The sequence below is a fragment of the Myotis nattereri genome (assembly GCF_964212035.1).
Source record: "Myotis nattereri genome assembly, chromosome: 18".
Lineage (NCBI taxonomy): Eukaryota > Metazoa > Chordata > Mammalia > Chiroptera > Vespertilionidae > Myotis > Myotis nattereri.
Window position 1 is genome coordinate 43,150 of NC_138093.1, and position 19,393 is coordinate 62,542.

Sequence of the window (19,393 nt, forward strand, 5' to 3'; positions counted from 1 at the left end):
GCCGCCAGCCTGCTCCGCGCACTCCGCACCTCAGAATTTGACTTCAGCACTGCGCCTCATCTGAGTGTCCGTATGCGTTTCTCTTTCCTCCTAGTTGTAGGACTTCCACTCAGCCAGCGTTCCTGTGGTTCTGGGTGATGTCCGTTCCGTTTTTTAGTTTCACTTTTGCAGTAGTTGTTCAAGGCAGCAAACTCCGGCGTTAACCTATGCTGCCATCTTGGTTCTCCCCATCTTATTTTTAAAGTATTTTTTAAAATATGTGTTTATTGATTTCGGAGAGGGATAGAAAGATAGGAACATCCATGATGAGAGAGAATCATGGATTGGCTGCCTCCTGCATGCCCACAACAGAGGATCAAGCCTGCAATCCAGGCATGTTCCCTTGCCCGGAATCGAACCTGGGACACTTCAGTATGCAGTCCGACGCTCTATTCACTGAGCCAAATCAGCTAGGGGAAAATTCATCTTTTGCAAAGCAGATTCAGCATTTCTAAAGCAAATTCATCTTTTCCACTTTAAATTCATCTTTTGCAAAGCAAATTCAACTTTTCCACTTCAAATTCACCATTTCAAAAGAAAATTCATCTTTTGTGAAGCAAATGCACCTGTATGCTGAAGGGTCCAGGGTTTGATTCCAGTCTAGGGCACATGCCTGGGTTGTGGGCTCAATTCCCAGTAGGGGGCGTGCAAGAGGCAGGTGATCAATGTTTCTAACTCTCTATCCCTCTCCCTTCCTCTCTGTAAAAAATCAATAAAATATACTTTTTTAAAAAGGGAATTAATTAGCGGAGATATTTTAAAATTGCTATTTGTCTTTCTCTATAATAGAAGTGTGAGGGATGAAAGGAAATTAGTAAAATGTATATGAAAATAATAAATTTATCAATAAATAAACAGTAACAAAAGGATATAACAACAACAGAGGCATGATATAAAAATGACAAAGACATGCTATGAAAACAACAAAAACATGATATGAAAACAACAGTGATGCAAACAATGACTGATAAAGTGATTAAACTTATTCTAATATCTCCCTGTACACCACATTAAGAGTGAAACACTTTCAGGGTGCTTGACTAATTTCCCTTGTGATGAAGTACTTAGAACTTTAACGGTAACATCACATGCTCTTCAAACTCGAGAGAAAGCAACATATAACTGACCATGTGCAAAAATGGGTTCAGGTAGGAATATGCCTACTTTGTCTAGAGTTTGTCCATGTGATTTATTAATAGTCATCCCAAATGCTGGCATCACGGGAAACCGTCGTCGAATCAATTTAAATGGGAGGCCAGTGTCAGATGGGGAGAAATTAATTCTTGGAATCAGAACAACCTCTCCCTCTGCAGATCCTGTTAATACTTCAGCTTCGATAATGTTAGGTCGTAATCTTTTGATAATAAATCTGGTACCATTACAAAGACCACATTTACTATTGAAATTTCTCAATAGCATGATGATTGCACCCACTTTCAATTTTAATTTATGACACGACATTCCCGAAGGAGTAATACTATTAAGAAATTCCATGGGAAAATTTGCTTTTCAGCGTCATCTGTGGAATCAATGGAATCATCACTCAAATATGTGTGAAAATCTCAATTGAGCATATCCAAATTTTCTTCATTTAATTTTGAACATGCTCATTTTTTTGGACAAAGAATTGCACATTTAGATATATTTTTAATATTATCTATAGCAGTGGTTCCCAACCTTGGCTGCACATTAGAACCACGTGGGAAGCTTTTTAAAATCCCAATTCCTGGGTCTCATCCTCTGGAAATTGTTTCTTTGTTGTGGGGTGGGGCCACAACATCAGTAATAAAGAAACAGAATTAAAACTTTATTGGGGGGAGCTGCTACAGTGTTTTGGACAGGTTCAAGCCTTGGACTGATGAGACGGCACAGTCCTCTCATTGCCACGTGCAAGTACCAGCTTGGAGGGCAGGGCCCTCCCAGCACAATTATAGCCAACAGCTGTAGTTGTAAGCTTGAACCTATGTTCCGAATACGTGGCCCCACGTGCCTGAGTGATGTAGGCTTGATAGAGTTCAGGTCCATGTAGTTGAGTAGGATTGAAACCCAGGCGAATGTTGTAAACATCTTGGTCATGCCCTTACTTTGCCTCGTAGCATTTGCTATAAAATAAAGGCATGGCTGTGGGCGTGGTTGCTGTCTCTCAGAGAAGCAGCATCCCACCGAGACCCGGCTTTCATTCTCTTGTCTGTCTTTTCTAAGCCTTTCAGCCGCCCCCACTCAGGTTCACCCTTGGCCATGCTGGCGTGGCAGACTTTATAAAGGTATGCCTCCACACTCCCAGGACAGGTTCCTGCCTCAAACCCCGCCCTTACAGGAAACAGCTCTGGGAAACAGCTCGGGGGGGAGGGTGCAGCCGTTGCCAAGAAAACCCCTGCAGGACCCACTGCCTTCCACTTGGTCGCCAGATTGGTCGTGATGTTAAACCACCCAGGGTTTTTATATAAGTATATTATTTATTGTACAAAGTGTTACATATATCACCATTTATCCCCCTTTGACACCCTCCAGCCTGCCCCCACCCCAGGCCTTCACCACCCTATTGTCTGTGTCCATGGGAGATATATATATATATATATATATATATATATATATATATATAGTCTTTGGTTGGTTACCTGTCACCTACCCACCTTCCCAACAATTTAATCTAAGATTCCGCATCCTCTGGGTCTTAAAAAAAATTTAAATTAGGGCTGACAAGAAAATAGAGAAAAGATTTTTCATACAGAGCAAAGGTGGAGCACAGACATGTTGGGGAAAGCCTGGCAAATTCAGGGTAGTGCAGTAGTCAGCTGTGGCTGGAACCCTGGAAAACTCCTAGTGTATGGAAGAGAGGAGAGAAGGAACAGCTGGAGGCTGAGGAGAACAAGGAGATCTATTTCTGTAAATGAGCAGATCCAGCCCTGTCACTTGCAAGCAGTGTGACCTGGGAAAGAATTCTTTTTGACCCAATAAGTTTATTTCTAGACGAATATACTACCAATAACACACTCATACATACACAAAGATTTTTGCTAAAGTATCATGTAATCCAAAAATATAGAAAACAAATACCCAACAAAATATGGTTCTTCCATACAATAGAATACTATGAAATCATTTTTTAAATATATTTTATTGATTAAGATATTACATATGTGTCCTTGTCCCCATGTTACCCTCTACCACCCCTCCCCCCCCCCCCCCGCTCATGCCCTCACCCCCCCCCCCGTTGTCCGTGTCCATTGGTTAGGCCTATATGCTTGCATATAAGTCCTTTGGTTGATCTTTCCCCCTTACCCCTACCCTCCCCTACCTTCCCTCCAAGGCCTGACAGTCCAATCAATGCCTCTCCGTCTCTGGATCAGTCCTTGTTCATCAGTTTATGTTGTTCATTATATTCCACAAATGAGTGAGATCCTGTGGTATTTATCCGCTCTCCAGTTCCATCCATGCTGTGGCAAATGGTAAGAGTTCCTTTTTCTTCTACCTCTTCTTAAAGAATACCTTTCAGCATTTCATATAATGCTGGTTTGGTGGTAATGAACTCCTTTAGCTTTTTCTTATCCGTGAAGCTCTTTATCTGACCTTCTATTCTGAATGATAGCTTTGCTGGATAAAGTAATCTTGGTTGCAGGTTCTTGCTATTCATCACTTTGAATATTTCTTGCCACTCTCTTCTGGCCTGCATGGTTTCTGTTGAGAAATCAGCTGACAGTCGTATGGGTACTCCCTTGTAGGTAACTGACTGTCTTTCTCTTGCTGCTTTTAAGATTCTCTCTTTGTCTTTTGCTCTTGGCATTTTAATGATGATGTGTCTTGGTGTGGTCCTCTTTGGATTCCTTTTGTTTGGGGTTCTCTGCGCTTCCTGGACTTGTAAGTCCATTTCTTTCACCAGGTGGGGGAAGTTTTCTGTCATTATTTCTTCAAAAAGGTTTTCAATATCTTGCCCTCTCTCTCCTTCTGGTACCCCTATAATTCTGATGTTGGTACGCTTGAAGTTGTCCCAGAGGTTCCTTACACTATCTTCATATTTTTGGAATCTCTTTTCTTTTTTCTTTTTCGGTTGGGCATTTTTTGTTTCTTTGTATTTCAAATCTTTGACTTGATTCTTGGGATCCTCTTGTCTGCTGTTGGATCTCTGTAAATTATTCTTTATTTCAGTCAGTGTATGCTTAATTTCTAGTTGGTCCTTTTTCATGTCCTCCATGGTCTCACTATACTTATTGAGGGATTCATTAAATTTATCGGCGGTTTCCATAAAATTCTTGAAAAACCTTATAAACGTGGCCTTGAACTCTATATCCAGGCATTTGCTTTCCTCCATTTCTGCCATTTGTGACCTGTTTCTTTGTCTCCGCATTTTGGCTGCTTCCCTGTGTTGATAGAGTGGCCCTGCGCGCCAGGTGTCCTGTAGGGCCCAGTGGCTCAGCCTCCCCAGTTACCTGAGGTGGACACTCTTGGTGCACTCTTGGTGCCTTGGTTGTTGTAGGATCACTGGGAGGAATTGACCTCCAGGCCAATTGGCTGTGAGAATCAGCTGTGTCTGAAGTGGGAGAACTTCTGTGATGAAGACACCCTTCTGGGGCAAGACTTGCTTCAGTGGGGCTTTGGTGCTCACTGAGTCTGCTCCCTGAGTGTGTCCCTTATGGATCTGAGGAGTTGCAATCTGGATGGTCCCCCTCTGACCACCGGGTACAGTGGCTCCTGGATCTAAGGAGGTGCTAATTCAGCCTCTGCCTGAGGCCACACAGCAGGAGCCACGAAGAGGCTCAGCTGTGAAGCAATGCAAGCCGCTGCAGGGCCTTGGGCCTTCTCTTGGAAGTTCCTGGTCTGCCTGGCTCAGCTGCAGTTAGGTACATTCACATGCAAAAGCCTCTGCCGCAGCCTGGGTGGGGCGGGGTCTCAGGGAGTCAAAGGGCGGAGAAAGCAGCTATGGCTGATTCTCCTAAGGAGTGGCGCGTCTCAGTGACCCGATAATTGCTGCAAGCACCTCTGAGGGAAAGCCGCACTCAAGTTTGCCCGCTGCCCGACAGTCCAGCTTCTCCCCGTATGAGTCCTGGGTCCCCAGAGACTTCCCGGAACCGGAGTTCAGAGCAGTCTGGAGCTTGTGATTCAAAAAAAACAGCCACGTCCTCAGGTGCCACCCCCTTTCTGCGCGCGCGCACAGCCACCGTACCTCTGCACTTCACCTCCGCAGCTCCTCTGGCTCTCAGTGTGCTTTTCTTTCCTTCTAGTTGTAGAATTTACACTCAGCCAGGCTTCCTGTTGTTCTGGATGATGTCTGCTCTGTCCTTTGCGGTATTTTTCAATTGTTGTGGGAGGCGACAATTTCCCGGTGTTTACCTATGCCGCCATCTTAGTTTCTCCTGAAATCATTTTTTAAAATGAGGTTGATTTACATACATTAATATAAAACATCTCCTACATGCATTAAGTGAAAAATGCCAGGTGTAGATCCATGTGTATAGTGCAGTATGGTTTGTTTCTAAGAATGGAGATATACATATGTAACAAGGTGTCTTTCAGCAGTGTTCCCCAAATATCTTTGGGGAAAATCTAAAGCTAGTGTGGGCCAGTGCCAATTATGTCAAACTCTGGGGTAAAGGTGTTGCCCTTCCATACAGCTCTGCCTTGACAGATTCCAAACCACCACCACATCTTCAGCTCTATGAGGCTTACAAGGGTCTCTTGAGCTTTTCAAAGTTGGTTATCCAAATGAAAGCTCCGGGTTTAGGCAAATGACACTGGATGACAACAATGACCTTATCATACACCAGAAATGAAACTCATTCTAAAGTCTTCTACAACAATGGTGCTAGTCAGCATCTCAATGCTGTCTTATCCATGTGGTTTTTCCTCCTGGACTGGGCTCCTTTTCATGAGCTCTACCAACTGCCTCTGCTTTATACCTTCTCTTTTTTTTCTTTCTCTTCCTACTCTAGGTGGCACTTAATCTACTCTTTGGAAGATTGACGCACTCTGGATCTTCATCTTTTCTCTTCCATATCTATTTTTATGGATAATCCCTTTTGCCCCCTTCAATCATATATCTGCCTTATCAGTCAAGCCCAACCTTTTCATCAACATTTGGCATTCAGCACATGTACTCTCTATTCTGCTTTTAATAAATCTTTCAAAACTTATGTGGGAATTTATTGGTTGCCTATCTCCCATTCCCAATATTACCCTGATTTTCATTCCAGTATCCTTCTTTTCCCATGTAACCCATAAGGTGACCTCACCTATGGATCCAGGAGTAAGCCATACTATTTCCATGGGCAGCAACGTTTTTAATGAGGATGGGTGTTGAGTGTTTCCTTCCACGACTCGCGTGGAGTAGGGTTCGGTATCTGAAAGAGGAGCCGCACAGCAAATGAGAGAAAAAGACACGAGATAATTTTGCAATATTGGGGGACCAGGCGGCAAGTCCCGAAGGACTTCTCCTCTGTGCTCAGGCCTCACCAAGCTTTTATTGATCTGGGATGCACCCATAGCATAGCCCTAGGCAGGTGACCCCCTGCAACAGGCAGACTAGCCCATCAGCAAGGATTTACATAATAATAAATGGGGGAGTAGTTTCAGCTACCACTGTCTGGACAAACAGAGGTGGCGCCTAGCTCCGACCTTTGGGAGGGCTTCAAAGGCACCCAGCCTTCGGGGGGTTCTCTGTCTATGCTTATCAGATAGTGAAGGCAATAAACAGTTTCCCACAGATGGGCATGTGACCAAAGCTATTCCAATTCGGTTGAACTTCAGGATTGTTTTCAATGCAAGACAAAAATGTTCTTTCTTTACTGGTGGACTAGGAAACACATAACCTAACTTAGGGGCTTTGGCAGACCTTATTTGAGAAAAACCAGCTTGAAGAGGATAATGACCCATAAAGAATTAAGAGGAAAGAAGCTGTAGTCCCATTACAGCCACACAGGAAACCCATCCTCCTGCTGCACTTTTATTAGATGCCAGTAAATCTCTATTTCTTTTAAACAGTCGGTTAAATGCAACCAGACTGAATATACCTGTATGTACAAAGAACTCATGGGCAGATATAGAAGACACAAAAGAGATGTCTTTGGGGAGGAGGATCAGGGACTTGAGTGAAAGGCATTTTACTGACTCTCCTGTAGTTCAATATTTTAAAAACTATGTGAATATATTAATTATTACATTAAACATAAAGGATAAATTGCTAAGATCTCAAAAAACAGCTTTTCCTTGGAAGACTTACTAACATAGTAGATAGATACAGTAACACCATAAAGCCTTTTAATACTACTTGGTTATATAAAATTGTTGTTCAAAGTCCTGTAGAACAAAAGTCTCTATTTGTCATCTCTCCCTTTTGTCTTTCTGTACACCATCTCTCGAAAACTGGCCAAAATGTTATTCTCTCTCTTCCGTCTCTCTTCTTGGTTGAAGGATGCAAGGGCTCTCTTTTCATCTGCACTATAGATCTGGTTCTCTTTCCGCAGCCGTACAGCCTCCATTCTGCGATGCCTGCTACCACTCATAACATAACCTGAGCACTCAAAGGAAGCAATCTCTTCACTTGTCAACCCAATTTCACCTCTTCGTGGGATACGCTTTCCAGCTTTTACATACTCGGCCATAGCTGCACCTTCCCCTGGGAGCAGAGCGTGGCCATAGTTCAAAGGTTTCTCTTCTTGCGAGGTGAGTATTATAGGTGCTTCTGGACCTATTAGATCCATGGTATCTGCCATATTGGAGTGATGCATCCGCGTATCTTCTCGAAACTCCCCTTCTGAATCCTTGTAGCCAGAGTCAGTGAGGTTTCTGTTAGTCTTCATTTTCCTGTGTTTCCTTCTCTTCTCTTTGTTCTTGGCTCTCCTTTTCCCACCATCAGAGCTGGGATTCGTGTCCGAGTCTGACGCACTGTCACTATTATATTTCTTGGATTTCCTTTTGGACTTTTTCTTTCTTCTTTTCTTGTTTTTTGAACGACTGGTCTTTTTCCTCTTTTCTTCAGAGATAGAATCTGAACTGTTGGTCTTCTGAGTGTTTACCTCTTCATTGTCAAACGGGGTGTGTTCATCAGAATCCGGCTCGGGGTACTTGGGGGACAGCCCCCACACCTCCGGGGCTCCCGCCGCCCCGATCCTCTCCCTCCCTCTCAGCCTCCTCTGCCGGGCGCTCTCCTCCTTCTCTTTCTCCTTCTCCTCCTCCCTCTGCAGCTCGCAGTCACTCGCCCACCGCTGGCCGCTGCCGCTCGCATAGCGGTGGGGATGGTGGCGGTGTCCGTCGCCGTAGGTGGAGGGAGAGGACGGGAAGGCGCAGTTGGGGAGCCCGGGGGGCAGCTGTCGGCATCCGGGGCCGCGGCGGAGGGGAGGGGTGCTCGCAGGACCCCACGAGGGCCTGAGGGCCTCCCCGCTGCGGCTGCCGGAGCGTCTGCTCCTGGAGGGGCTGCGTCGCCGTCCCCGGGCGCCAGCGGTGCCCTCCGACGAGCTGGACGGCGACACAAGCGCCATCGGCCGCGCTGTCCGGGTAACCGACTGGTCAACGCAGACCCTCCGCGCGGGAAATATGGCGGCTCCGTGCCCGGTTGCGCACGCGCATCACCGTCCGTTTCGCGTTGCTTCCGCTTCCGTCGGTCGCCAGGCGAAGCCCCAACCCGAGCACCGGGGCCGAGAGGCGCTGGTCTGGGCCGAGGCGTCGGGAGGGTTGTGTCCCGAGAGGTAAAGGGCAGGGAGGGCCCGCGTTCGGGGTTGACGGTCCCCGACCGGAGCGGAGCCCGTGGTGACGAAAGGAGAGGAGTTGGCACCACCGAGCCGAGCCCTCCGCTGCCACACGCCGGCCTTTCCCTCCGTGTCCTGCCTCCGCCTCCCTCTCACGGCCCGGATCTCAGCCCTGGACCTGGACCGAGGGCCTCCCGCCCAGCTCCTCTGCCTCACCCCCGAGAGCAGCCCGCCGTCCGTCCCGGGAAAGCACGTTCATTGCAGACGCCCAGCTCCGAGGTTCCCCCTGGAAGAAAACTTCTTTTGGAATCAAAGTTTGAGCTCAGCATCTTTGCCAAGTGAGGGTCAAAGTCATGATTTTTTTTTATTCTTAAATTCTTTTCTACCATGAAACAAGGAGGTATTCAGCTCAGTCTTGTGTATGTCTCATTATCTAGTTAATTTTTTTTTTTTTCAAAAAAAGTGTTGTTTTGGGACCACTTTCCCCACACACTTTGTTCACTCTCTGCAATGACAAACATTTCATACAAGATCATGTTTCTGGGCATTAGAATGCACACAGATTACTGTGCTCTTGATTCTCTACAGTTAATGTTATCTACTTGGTTAGTTGACAGACTTGGAACGTGATGGGAAAGCTGTCAGAACATAGGAATGGTACTTTTCCACTTAAAACGTTATCAGCCTTGCATTCCATGGGGTGGAAATGGGACGTACTGAAAACTCAGTCCAGAAAAATAACTGCAGCCACATCTGGCTTACAATCTAGTCCCATCTAGTTCAAAGGAATCTCAGAGCTTCCTTCCATTTTAGGGGAAGCCAAGCTTATAAACCAGGCACTGTTCTAAGCACTTTTCATTAACATACACACACAAACACACACACCCCTCACTTAAGGCCCTGGCCAGTGTGACTCAGTGGTTAGAACACACCATGCACAAAAAGGGTCTCGGATTCAATCCCCAATCAGGAGCAGGTACCTGGCAAATGGGACTGCATTAAAATAAAAACCTTCTGCACAGCAAAAGAAACCATCCCAACAAAACAACAAGAAAGCCCACTGCATGGGAGAACATATTTGACAATGTTATCTCTGATAAGGGTTTCATCTTCAAAATTTACAGGGAACTCATACAACTTAACAAAACAAAAATAAACAATACAATTTTTTTAAAAAATGGACAAAGGACCTAAATAGACACTTTTCAAAAGAGGACATACAGAAGGCCAAGAGACCTATGAAAACATACTCAAAGTTACTAATGATCCCAGAGATGCTAATCAAAACAACAATGACGTACCATCTCACACTTGTAAGATGGCTATCATAAAAAAAAATCAACAGGGAGAAAAGGGAACCCTCGTACACTGCAGGTGGGAATGCAGACTGGTGCAGCTACTATGGAGAACAGTATGGAATTTCTTCAAAAAGTTAAAAGCAGAACTCCCATTTGACCCAGTAATCCCACTTCTAGGACTATATCCCAAGAAACCAGAAACACCAGTCAGAAAGAATATATGCACCCCTATGTTCATAGCAGCACAGTTTACAATAGCTAAGATTTGGAAACAGCTTCAGTGCCCATCACCAGATGAGTGGATTAAAAAACTATGGAACATCTACACAATGGAATACAACACTGCTGTAAAAAAATAAAAATAAAAAAAGAGGGAACTATTACCATTTGCAACAGCATGGATGGGCCTGGAGACCATTATGCTAAGTGAAATAAGCCAGTCAGAGAAAGATAAATATCACATGATCTCACTCAATTGTGGAATATAATGAACAACATAAGCTGATGAACAAAAATAGAGCCAGAGGGAAAAATATGTGTGTGTGGTGTGTGTGTGTGTGTGTGTGTGTGTGTGTGTGTGTATATATATATATATATATATATATATATATATATATATATATCTACATTTAAAAAAATATCTTTTTATTGATTTAAGAGAGAAAGGGAGAGGGGGAGAGAGAAACATCAATGATGAGAGAGAACCATCGATCAGCTAACTTCTGCACGACTCCCCACTGGGCCCTAGCCAGCAGTCAGATATCCCTCTCACAGTCTGGGGCTATCACAGTCCAGGACACCTCGCTCCTTACCGCCTGCCTGCAGCAGAGGCGGGAGAGGTTTCCACCACCATTGCTGTGCTCACCAGCCGTGAACCCAACTTCTGCCTGAGTGGTGCTCCCCCAGTGGGAGCGCACTGCCCATCAGGGGGCAGCTCCTGCATTGACCATCTGCCCCCTGGTGGTCAGTGTATATCATAGCGACTGGTTGTTCCGCTGTTTGGTTGATTTGCACATTAGGCTTTTATTATATAGAACTAGAGGCCTGATGCATGAAATTCGTGCAAGGGGTTTGGACCTCACAGCCCCGGATTCGTCTAGAAGGTCATCCGGACAGTCATCTGAAAGGTCGTCTGGACAGTTGTTCTGCTGTTCAGTCTAATTAGCATATTATCTCTTCTATAGGATTACTATTCCCATTTACTATAGATTGAGAAAATCAGAAAGAAAGAGATGAACTAATTTACCAAGATCATCCAACCGGAATGTATTAAAAGCAGGTGTTTGAGCAGAGGTAACTTGGTGAGAGAGACTTTGGAAATAACCACAATGCTAAACTGCAAATGAGCTCTAAAAAGAACCCAGAAGCCGAAACCGGTTTGGCTCAGTGGATAGAGCGTCGGCCTGCGGACTGAAGGGTCCCGGGTTCGATTCCGGTCAAGGGCATGTACCTGGGTTGCGGGCATATCCCCAGTGGGGGATGTGCAGGAGGCAGCTGATCGATGTTTCTCTCTCATCGATGTTTCTAACTCTCTATCTCTCTCCCTTCCTCTCTGTAAAAAATCAATAAAATATATTTTAAAAATATAAATAAAAAGAACCCAGAAGAAAGGAAGCAGAAGAGAATAGGTCCTTGTGGTCGGGGAGTAGACCATTTCTGGAAGTGGAAAGCCTTTAAGTCTGTTGCCTGTGAGGAGTCATGGAGAGAGTGTGTGTGTGTGTGTGTGTGTGTGTGTGTAGTTACTGTGAAAGGAGCAATCTCAATGGCTTTGCTGCCTACAATGTGTTAATGATGAGAAGAAAGTGAGGGTGAGGACTAAGGTCAGGGATGAGTGCTGCTTTTCAAGCAGTTTGGCCGTGAAGGGAGGAAAGAGAATGGCCGCTGCGGGACAGGGAGGAGGGACTGCCTCATTCTCCATAAGCCAGTGCCTGGCGACGTTTCTCAGGTCCTCCTGCCCAGAGCTCCAAGGACATTCTGTTTCTACTTCTAAATTGCTGTCAATTTAATGTCACCTCCTGAGTCAACCTTGTCTCTGAGCACTTACGTCCCTGTGGAATCTGTGCAGAGTATTTCTCATGACACAGAGCCTGTCATTCTTTCTCTTCCCCTACTTTGTCCCCAGAGTGGAAGTTAAGGACATGGTTGCTAAAGGAAAAGCCACCGAGAGGTGCTCCCTGGAGAGCCCGGGGAGGCGATTCCCACTCGGGCCTCCCTCAGTTTCCCACCATCTTCAGCAGCGCATCCTTGGGATTCCACATGGCTTCCTGGAGAAACCCCTGCAGCTGCGCCCAGGGGTGTCCTTACTATTGGACGGGCTGACAGCAACCTCCCCCTTCCAGGGATCTTCTGCGGAACAACTCCAGGTGCAGGGAGGTCCTTGTGCAGCCTGAGAAAGTGGGGGTGGGGGAGAGTGGTGCTCTGGACGCGCCACGTGAGCCTTGGGGACTCTGGCGGTGAAGGTGGAGGAGGAGGACCACCTGGCTCTGGAGCAGTTCCGTCAGCGCCTCTGTGGTTTCCTCAAACCGGAGACTGAACCCCCCCCCCCCCCCTCCCCGCCAAGCCAGCTCCGCGAGCTCTGTCAGCTGTGGCTACGGCCCCAGGTGCACAGCAAGGAGCAGATGCTAGAACTAGACTTGTACTCCTGCAACACCTCCCACTTGCTGTAATGATGGAAATATGTCTGATGCTAACAGCAACCTTACAACAGCGACAATTTAAAGTTTCTCATCACCCTGGCATGTACCTTGCGTGAATGCCAAACATTAGGGCCTTTTTCTTTTATACTCTTACAAATTACAAAATATATACATACTTAGGATTGGTGTAAAAGCTTGGCATAGCTAATTTTTCTACTTACAATGCTAATATTTTATACATTAATATACATTAAATATATGTAGGCATAGTTTCTCAATGGGATTTTTAAAAAATATATTTTTGTTGATTTCAGAGAGGAAGAGAGAGAAACATCAATGATGAGAGGGAATCATTGATTGGCTGCCTCCTGCACATCTGACCGAGCCCACAACCCAGGCATGTGCCCTTGACCAGAATCAAACCCGGGACACTTCAGTCTGCAGGCTGACGCTCTACCCACTGAGCCAAACCAGCTAGAGCTCAATGGGATTTTTGTGTCCTGTGCACACAAGATGTTTAGCTGCATCTCCATCCTCTACCCACTAGACACCAGATGCATTCCAGCCGTCCACCAACAATGTCTCTGAAAATGCCCAATTTCTCCAGTTGAGAACCAATGACTGACACGACCGAAAAGCGTGTTATCAAGCATTTTTGCAAAACACAGTGATCTTTAATGTTTGATATTTTCTTTCTTGATAAAGAAATAAGTCTTCCAAACAAATGGGGAGTTTATATTTCAACTTTTCACATATGCTTCTTAAAATTGGAATTTTTGGCTTTAGTCTTGAGTATAGGTAATTAATGATGGACTATGGAAATAGGTCTGTTCCCAAAGTAATAAGAAGAGATATACATCCTTGAAGACAGTGTAAAAATTTCTTTAGGTAATACAATAAATTACACACACAATTGGACAAGCATTTATTAAATGCCTACTGTGTGCTCAGCACCATATTAGGCAATAGGGGTGCAGAAATACAAATGTAACATTACTATTCCTGCCCTCAAGGAGCTTACAATTTAATTTTGGAAATAAATACAAATGTGAAACTACAATACAGAGTGCTGAAAAATGATTACAAACCTACCTATTATTAGTAAGTGCATGGGCCACAGTATAAACTGAAAAGATCAGTGCTGAGGCAGCGCTGAATAGGGAGTCTTAGTGTGGGTGAAGTCAGTCAGGGAGGGCTCACTCAGAAGATATAAAGGAAACCAGACTTTGAAGGGGGTTATGAACATGAGCTGGGGCCAAAGAGCAATCTAAGGAAAGGGAACAGCATCAGAAAGGCACAGAGGCACAGTCAAGGGCCTGTAAGACAACAGTGAAGGTCACAGGAAGTGTGACTGTGATGCTGTGAGGGGACATGTTGGAGAAGGAGGCTGCTACAGACAGAGCATAGAAGGCAGGTAATGGCGAACTTGGAACATCACTGCTTTGATGAGAATTATGAGCTGGGTGTTCTTGAGTGAAAATAAGACAATGAAAATGAATCATCTTGGATGCCTACAAGATGCAGATCTTGCCGAAACTGGTTTGGCTCAGTGGATAGAGCGTCGGCTTGCGGACTGAAAGGTCCCAGGTTCGATTCCGGTCAAGGGCATGTACCTGGGTTGCGGGCACATCCCCGGTAGGAGATGTGCAGGAGGCAGCTGATCGATGTTTCTAACTCTCTCTCTCCCTTCCTCTCTGTAAAAAAATCAATAAAATATATTTTAAAAAAAAGATGTAGATCTTGAAGAGCAGGGACACTAGAAAGAAAGAATTGCAATAAACTGGGCCCCAGATAATACAGATCTGAAAAAACTCCTATGAGAAAATGTCAGAAATGGAAGGTTTTACAAATTTTATGCTGTAGATGAACTTATTAATGTCACCATAAATGTCCATCTGTAATTGTGCAGCCTCAGGAGAAAAGTTAGAACTGGAACAACTTAACAAGATTTTGGACATGTAGAATGGAGACCAGAACAAGACACCTACAAGATTGTGATAAGAAACATAGCCCTAGCCGGTTTGGATCAGTAAACAGAGCATCAGCCCACAGATTGCGGGCTGCTGGGTTTGATTTCGGTCAAAGGCACATGCCTTGGTTGCAGGCTCAATCCTCGGGGTTCATGTGGAAGGCGACCAATTGATCTGTTTCTTTCACACTGATGTTTTTCTCTCTCTGTCTCTCCTCCTCCCTGCCACACTCTATAAAAATCAATGGAAAAATATCCTTGGGTGAGGATTAATAGAAAAAAAGAAAACAAAGGATAGTGAGTCTAATCAGGATAAAGAAATTAAGTAATGGTGCCTATATAAACGGAAAATGGTATTTGGGGACAAAGAGTGAGGAGTTCTGTTTTCAGAGATCAAGTTGTGTTGGGAGACAGTGGGAAGTATGGTTACCGACAATCAAAATGGATAAACTAGAGTGAGGGCAGAAAAGCTAGTGAATATGTTCAGTGGGGAGGAGAAAAATAGAGAAAAGCTAGAAATTGGAGAAAAATGGCCAAAAAGTGTCCCACAAGCCAAAGGAGAAGAGAATTTCTGAGATACAAGGTAAGTTCCACAGTACAGTAGAAATACAGATCAAGGATAAAAACTAAAAAAGGCATGACATTATCAAATGGTGACTCTGAGGACATCTCAGTAATCAAAGTAAAAAACGAGATATGACTCAAGAGTAATAAAGAGTTTTCCCATGTGGTTTATCTAACGAGAATACCTGAAGGAATGCTTATTGCAGTGATAACACTACTAAAACAGTTACAACCACACAACTGAAAGACAGCCCGTGTGGATGTGTGAACTATGATGATACTTTAAATTAGCCTCCAAGATGAAATGTTGTCCTGGTGACGATGACTTTACCGTGGTCTTTGCTGGATTACAGATGGAGTGTGCACCCAAATTAAGAAAAACGAGCAACTGTGAAGCGAGGTACTTGAGAGATCACAACTGTGAAATATAAGCTAATGGCAAGAGGTGTGTGAGGTGCTGGCCACCAAAGGGGGTCCAGGGTGGTAACAAGGTTCCCCTAGTCAGGAACCTGTGAGAGCAGCACTGAGACGGGCTAGAGGGATGAGTGCACCTTCTCCCATGTGACACCGTAACTAGAATGGTGTAAAGCACCCGTCTACCACAGCGTGCAGTGGGGAGCTGGAAAGGAGAGCCAGATGTCACCACAAGGGGCAACCATCCAAGCTCAAGAGCAGTTGGACTGTCTGCACTCACCTTCCTGTGCACAGTCCCACAACCATCACTAATGCAGCACTTCCTTGACTGACTCAGGGCCTGGGGCTTGGGGTGGAGGACACTTCTGGTGTTCAGTGACTGAGTGGAGTCAGTGAAGGTGACATATGGAGAAAAATGCTGGAGTACTGTTAAAAATATAGCATTCTGAGTATGAGTGGGAATATGAATTTCACTGATCACCAAGAACATTACAAAAAAATGCACACCTAAGCTTGAAAACCTGTCTATAAAAATTTTACCTAGAACTAGATTCCTAGAAAGCTAAATGCACATCTAAGTCTCACAGAGGCCGCTGCGCACTCTACAGCAAGCTTCCTAGGAAGAAGAGCACACACATGCCCCTCCGGGTGACTAACCAAAAAGGGGGTCACAGAGGTGGGAGGAAGCAGAGGAGCCAGGAGCAGCCTGACTTGAATCTACAGCTACTCACACAGAAGACAAAGTTTGGTGTTAGGTGCCTCAAGCCACAAGCAACTCACTCTTTAAGCTTCTAAGGGGTACGCTGGGCCATCAGACACCTCCCAGAACAGTCAAGCTAATCCACCTGCATTGAGGCACTGGGCCAAAACTACTCAAGAGCTATTCTAACTGCCCCCGCTATAGATTCCGACCCTGCCTCAGGTCACAATGACGACAAACTTTCTGCCTTTTTACTACACTGAAAGACCTCTCACCAGCATGTGGTTCCTTTACTGTTTAATGCCCAAACTATGACTCAAGTTTTCCCCTAAACTCCTATGGTCTCCGATTTTTCTGCAGTGTGGATTCTCTGATGTCGAATGAGACTGGACCTCTGAATAAAAGCTTTCCCACACTCACTACATTGGTAGGGCTTCTCCCCTGTATGAATTCTCAGATGCTGAATGAGGCCAGTGTTCCCATTGAAAGCTTTCCCACACTCTTTGCATTTGTAGGGTCTTTCTCCAGTGTGGATTCTCTGATGCTCAATAAGGCCTGACTTCTGACTAAAGGCCCTCCCACACTCATTGCATTTGTAGGGTTTTTCCCCAGTGTGGCTTCTCTGATGGCCAATAAGATGTGAGCTCCGCCTGAAGGTTTTCCCACACTCATCACACTCATAGGGCTTCTCCCCAGTGTGGATTCTCTGATGTCCAATGAGATGTGAGCTATGACTGAAGGCTTTCCCGCACTCATTACATTCATAGGGTCTCTCCCCACTGTGGATTCTCTGGTGCAGAATGAGGCCCGCACTCTGACTGAACGCCTTCCCACACTGGTTGCACTGATATGGCTTTTCCCCAGTGTGGATTCTCTGGTGCAGGATCAGGCCTGTGTTTTGACTGAAGGCTTTGCCACACTCCTTACAGTGATAGCGTTTTACTTTGTTGTGGATATCCTGATGGGAAAGAAGGGCTGACCTGTAACTGAAGGCTTTCCCACACACATTACACTGATAGGGTTTCTCCCCAGTGTGGATTCTCCAGTGGCGAACAAGGCCTGAGCTCTGAGCAAAGCTCTTTCCACATTCATCACATTTATGTCGTCTCTCCTGGGTGGGATTCCCCCGCTGCCTCTCTAATCTGCCCAGAAGGTCTTGGGCTTCTCCACGCTCAAGACCCCCGATAATATCACCATTGCATTTTGCAGCTGTCTCTCCATGTAGTTGGGCTCCGGTAGATATTACCTGTTTTGAAGCTAATTCCTTGTTCTCATTCCTGGTTTCACCACCTGAAACAAAAATGTAATAAGTCATCAAGCAAATGTCACTTCCTATTCTTTGTTAGGGGAAAGGAATCAAAGATAGGAGAAAAGGAAAATAAATATGGAACAGCTACACAAATTGCAAAGCTTACATCTGTCTCCAAAATGCCTTCAAACATGAAGAGATAGGAGCAAGTCAAACCCAAGTACCACCGGCTAACTGGGGAAGAAGTGCCATGAAAAAGAGAAGTTATTGGAAAGGGGACTAAAGCAGGGAAGGGAAAGCTGAGGAGAAGTGGAAGTCAGGAAGTGGGAAGGAATATGGAACAACTAGAAGATCTAATGAGTGGGACAAAAATGGAAAAAATCCCCCAACAGTCATAAAAATGAAGGAGCACAAGAGGCCTAAGTGAGAGAAATCTATGTAAATATCCTATGGGAACTGGGGGCAGAAGAAAAAAGTGAACTCAGACAGTACTAAAAGAGCAAGCTAAGTCAGTCCTGGATTCGAGTCCTGGTTCCACTTTAGACCTCAAGAAGTCTCAATATTGTATTTTTATGTTGAATCCTGAATTTACAATCAACTGCCTTTCAGAAAGCTCACAATGTAAGTATACATCAAAAACAAGCCAAACAGACAAATGAACCAACAAAAAACCTTAACTATGATTAAAATAACCAGAGCACCACTCACCCAGGGAGAACATGCTTCTGTAAGTCTCTTGCCTGTCATCTCCCTTCAGATCCTTCTGTGACGGATTAAGAAGCCACTCCTCTCGAATCAGGGACACGGCCATGTCTTCAATCTTCTCCAAAGTCTGAAACAAAATAAACTCCCATTTGAGGACTGGATTGTTCCACAGCTCAAACCCAAGGTGCCAGTGACCCACCAGCATTAGACAGGGTCAAGAGCTGGGAATGTACTGATCAGCTGGGAAGAAGACGTAACAAGTCAAATATCAATCTGCCTCTATTCAAAAGGATGTTGGGCAAGTTCTTGGGTGAGCTCTGCTACAGGCAGTCCACACACAGGCTATAGGCCATGACCATGTCCAAGGACAGCGATGGGGCTTCAGTGAGAAGGAGCACGACTCACCTGGAACCCTGCTGTTAGAAGTGACGCAGCCATCTGGTCTCCAGGACTTCCTTTCTGGGAAGGGGTGGGACTATGAGAAGCAGATACAGCTGAGGAGGAGAAAGAAGCCATGAATGAGGCCAGCTTTATGTTGTGCTTGCGGGAGTCAGCAGTAACTCATTATAAAACTATCTGTATTTAAGCCAAAATGCATGCCACAGATATTACTATGAAATGCTGATAGGTTGGCTCTGGCTCTAGACCGCTGGTTGTCCATAAAACATCCATACTTTGATGTCCCTCTCAGCCTGACGCTGCACATAAAACATACACCCTGCATGGCTTCCTAAAGGAATGCTGCATAATTTCTCCTCTGACCAAAGCTACACTCTATCTTTGTGCTGGTCACAGGATCCCTTTATGTCCCAATCTTTGGCAACCTCTATTTACTGTGATTTTCACAAATGTCTACACAACTGCCAGTATCTGCTGCCAGATACCAGACAGCACAGCATAAAACCAGCAGCAGGCCTCAGCACATCACACAAGAATTATATTGGTAAATGAAACTGCTTCTATGTTTCTTCTCCAGAAATATTAAAAAGCCAATTTTATAGAACAAACTTCTATAAGCCACACATGTAAAACCATAACACGCAGGGCAGGTCTGAGCGAGGACTGGGATGTGCTGTTCCGTAAGGAAGTAAGTTCTCAAACAACGAAGGGAAATGCCAAACAGATATAGGAGCCAGACTGA

The 19,393-nt window shown here is 45.1% G+C and overlaps 1 protein-coding gene and 1 long non-coding RNA gene across 2 annotated transcripts; both read right to left on the reverse strand.

The window, feature by feature from the left end:
* Positions 1 to 3,375: 3,375 nt before the first annotated feature.
* Positions 3,376 to 18,746, reverse strand: LOC308533824. The gene is made up of 4 exons (XR_013997124.1): positions 18,658 to 18,746; positions 18,256 to 18,379; positions 17,545 to 17,588; positions 3,376 to 5,390 (listed from the first exon to the last, which is right to left on the reverse strand). It is a non-coding gene; the product is annotated as an uncharacterized lncRNA (long non-coding RNA).
* On the reverse strand, positions 5,368 to 10,482 carry LOC308534488 (NKAP-like protein). Its single transcript, XM_081113005.1, has one exon. The coding sequence runs from the start codon at positions 8,508 to 8,510 to the stop codon at positions 7,347 to 7,349; it is 1,164 nt and encodes a 387-aa protein (XP_080969131.1). The 5' UTR covers positions 8,511 to 10,482; the 3' UTR covers positions 5,368 to 7,346.
* Positions 18,747 to 19,393: the final 647 nt, after the last annotated feature.

What these genes read in the sequence shown, in the direction of transcription:
- LOC308534488 (XM_081113005.1), bottom strand. Translation starts at nt 8,510, where the DNA reads ATGGCGCTTGTGTCGCCGTCCAGCTCGTCGGAGGGCACCGCTGGCGCC.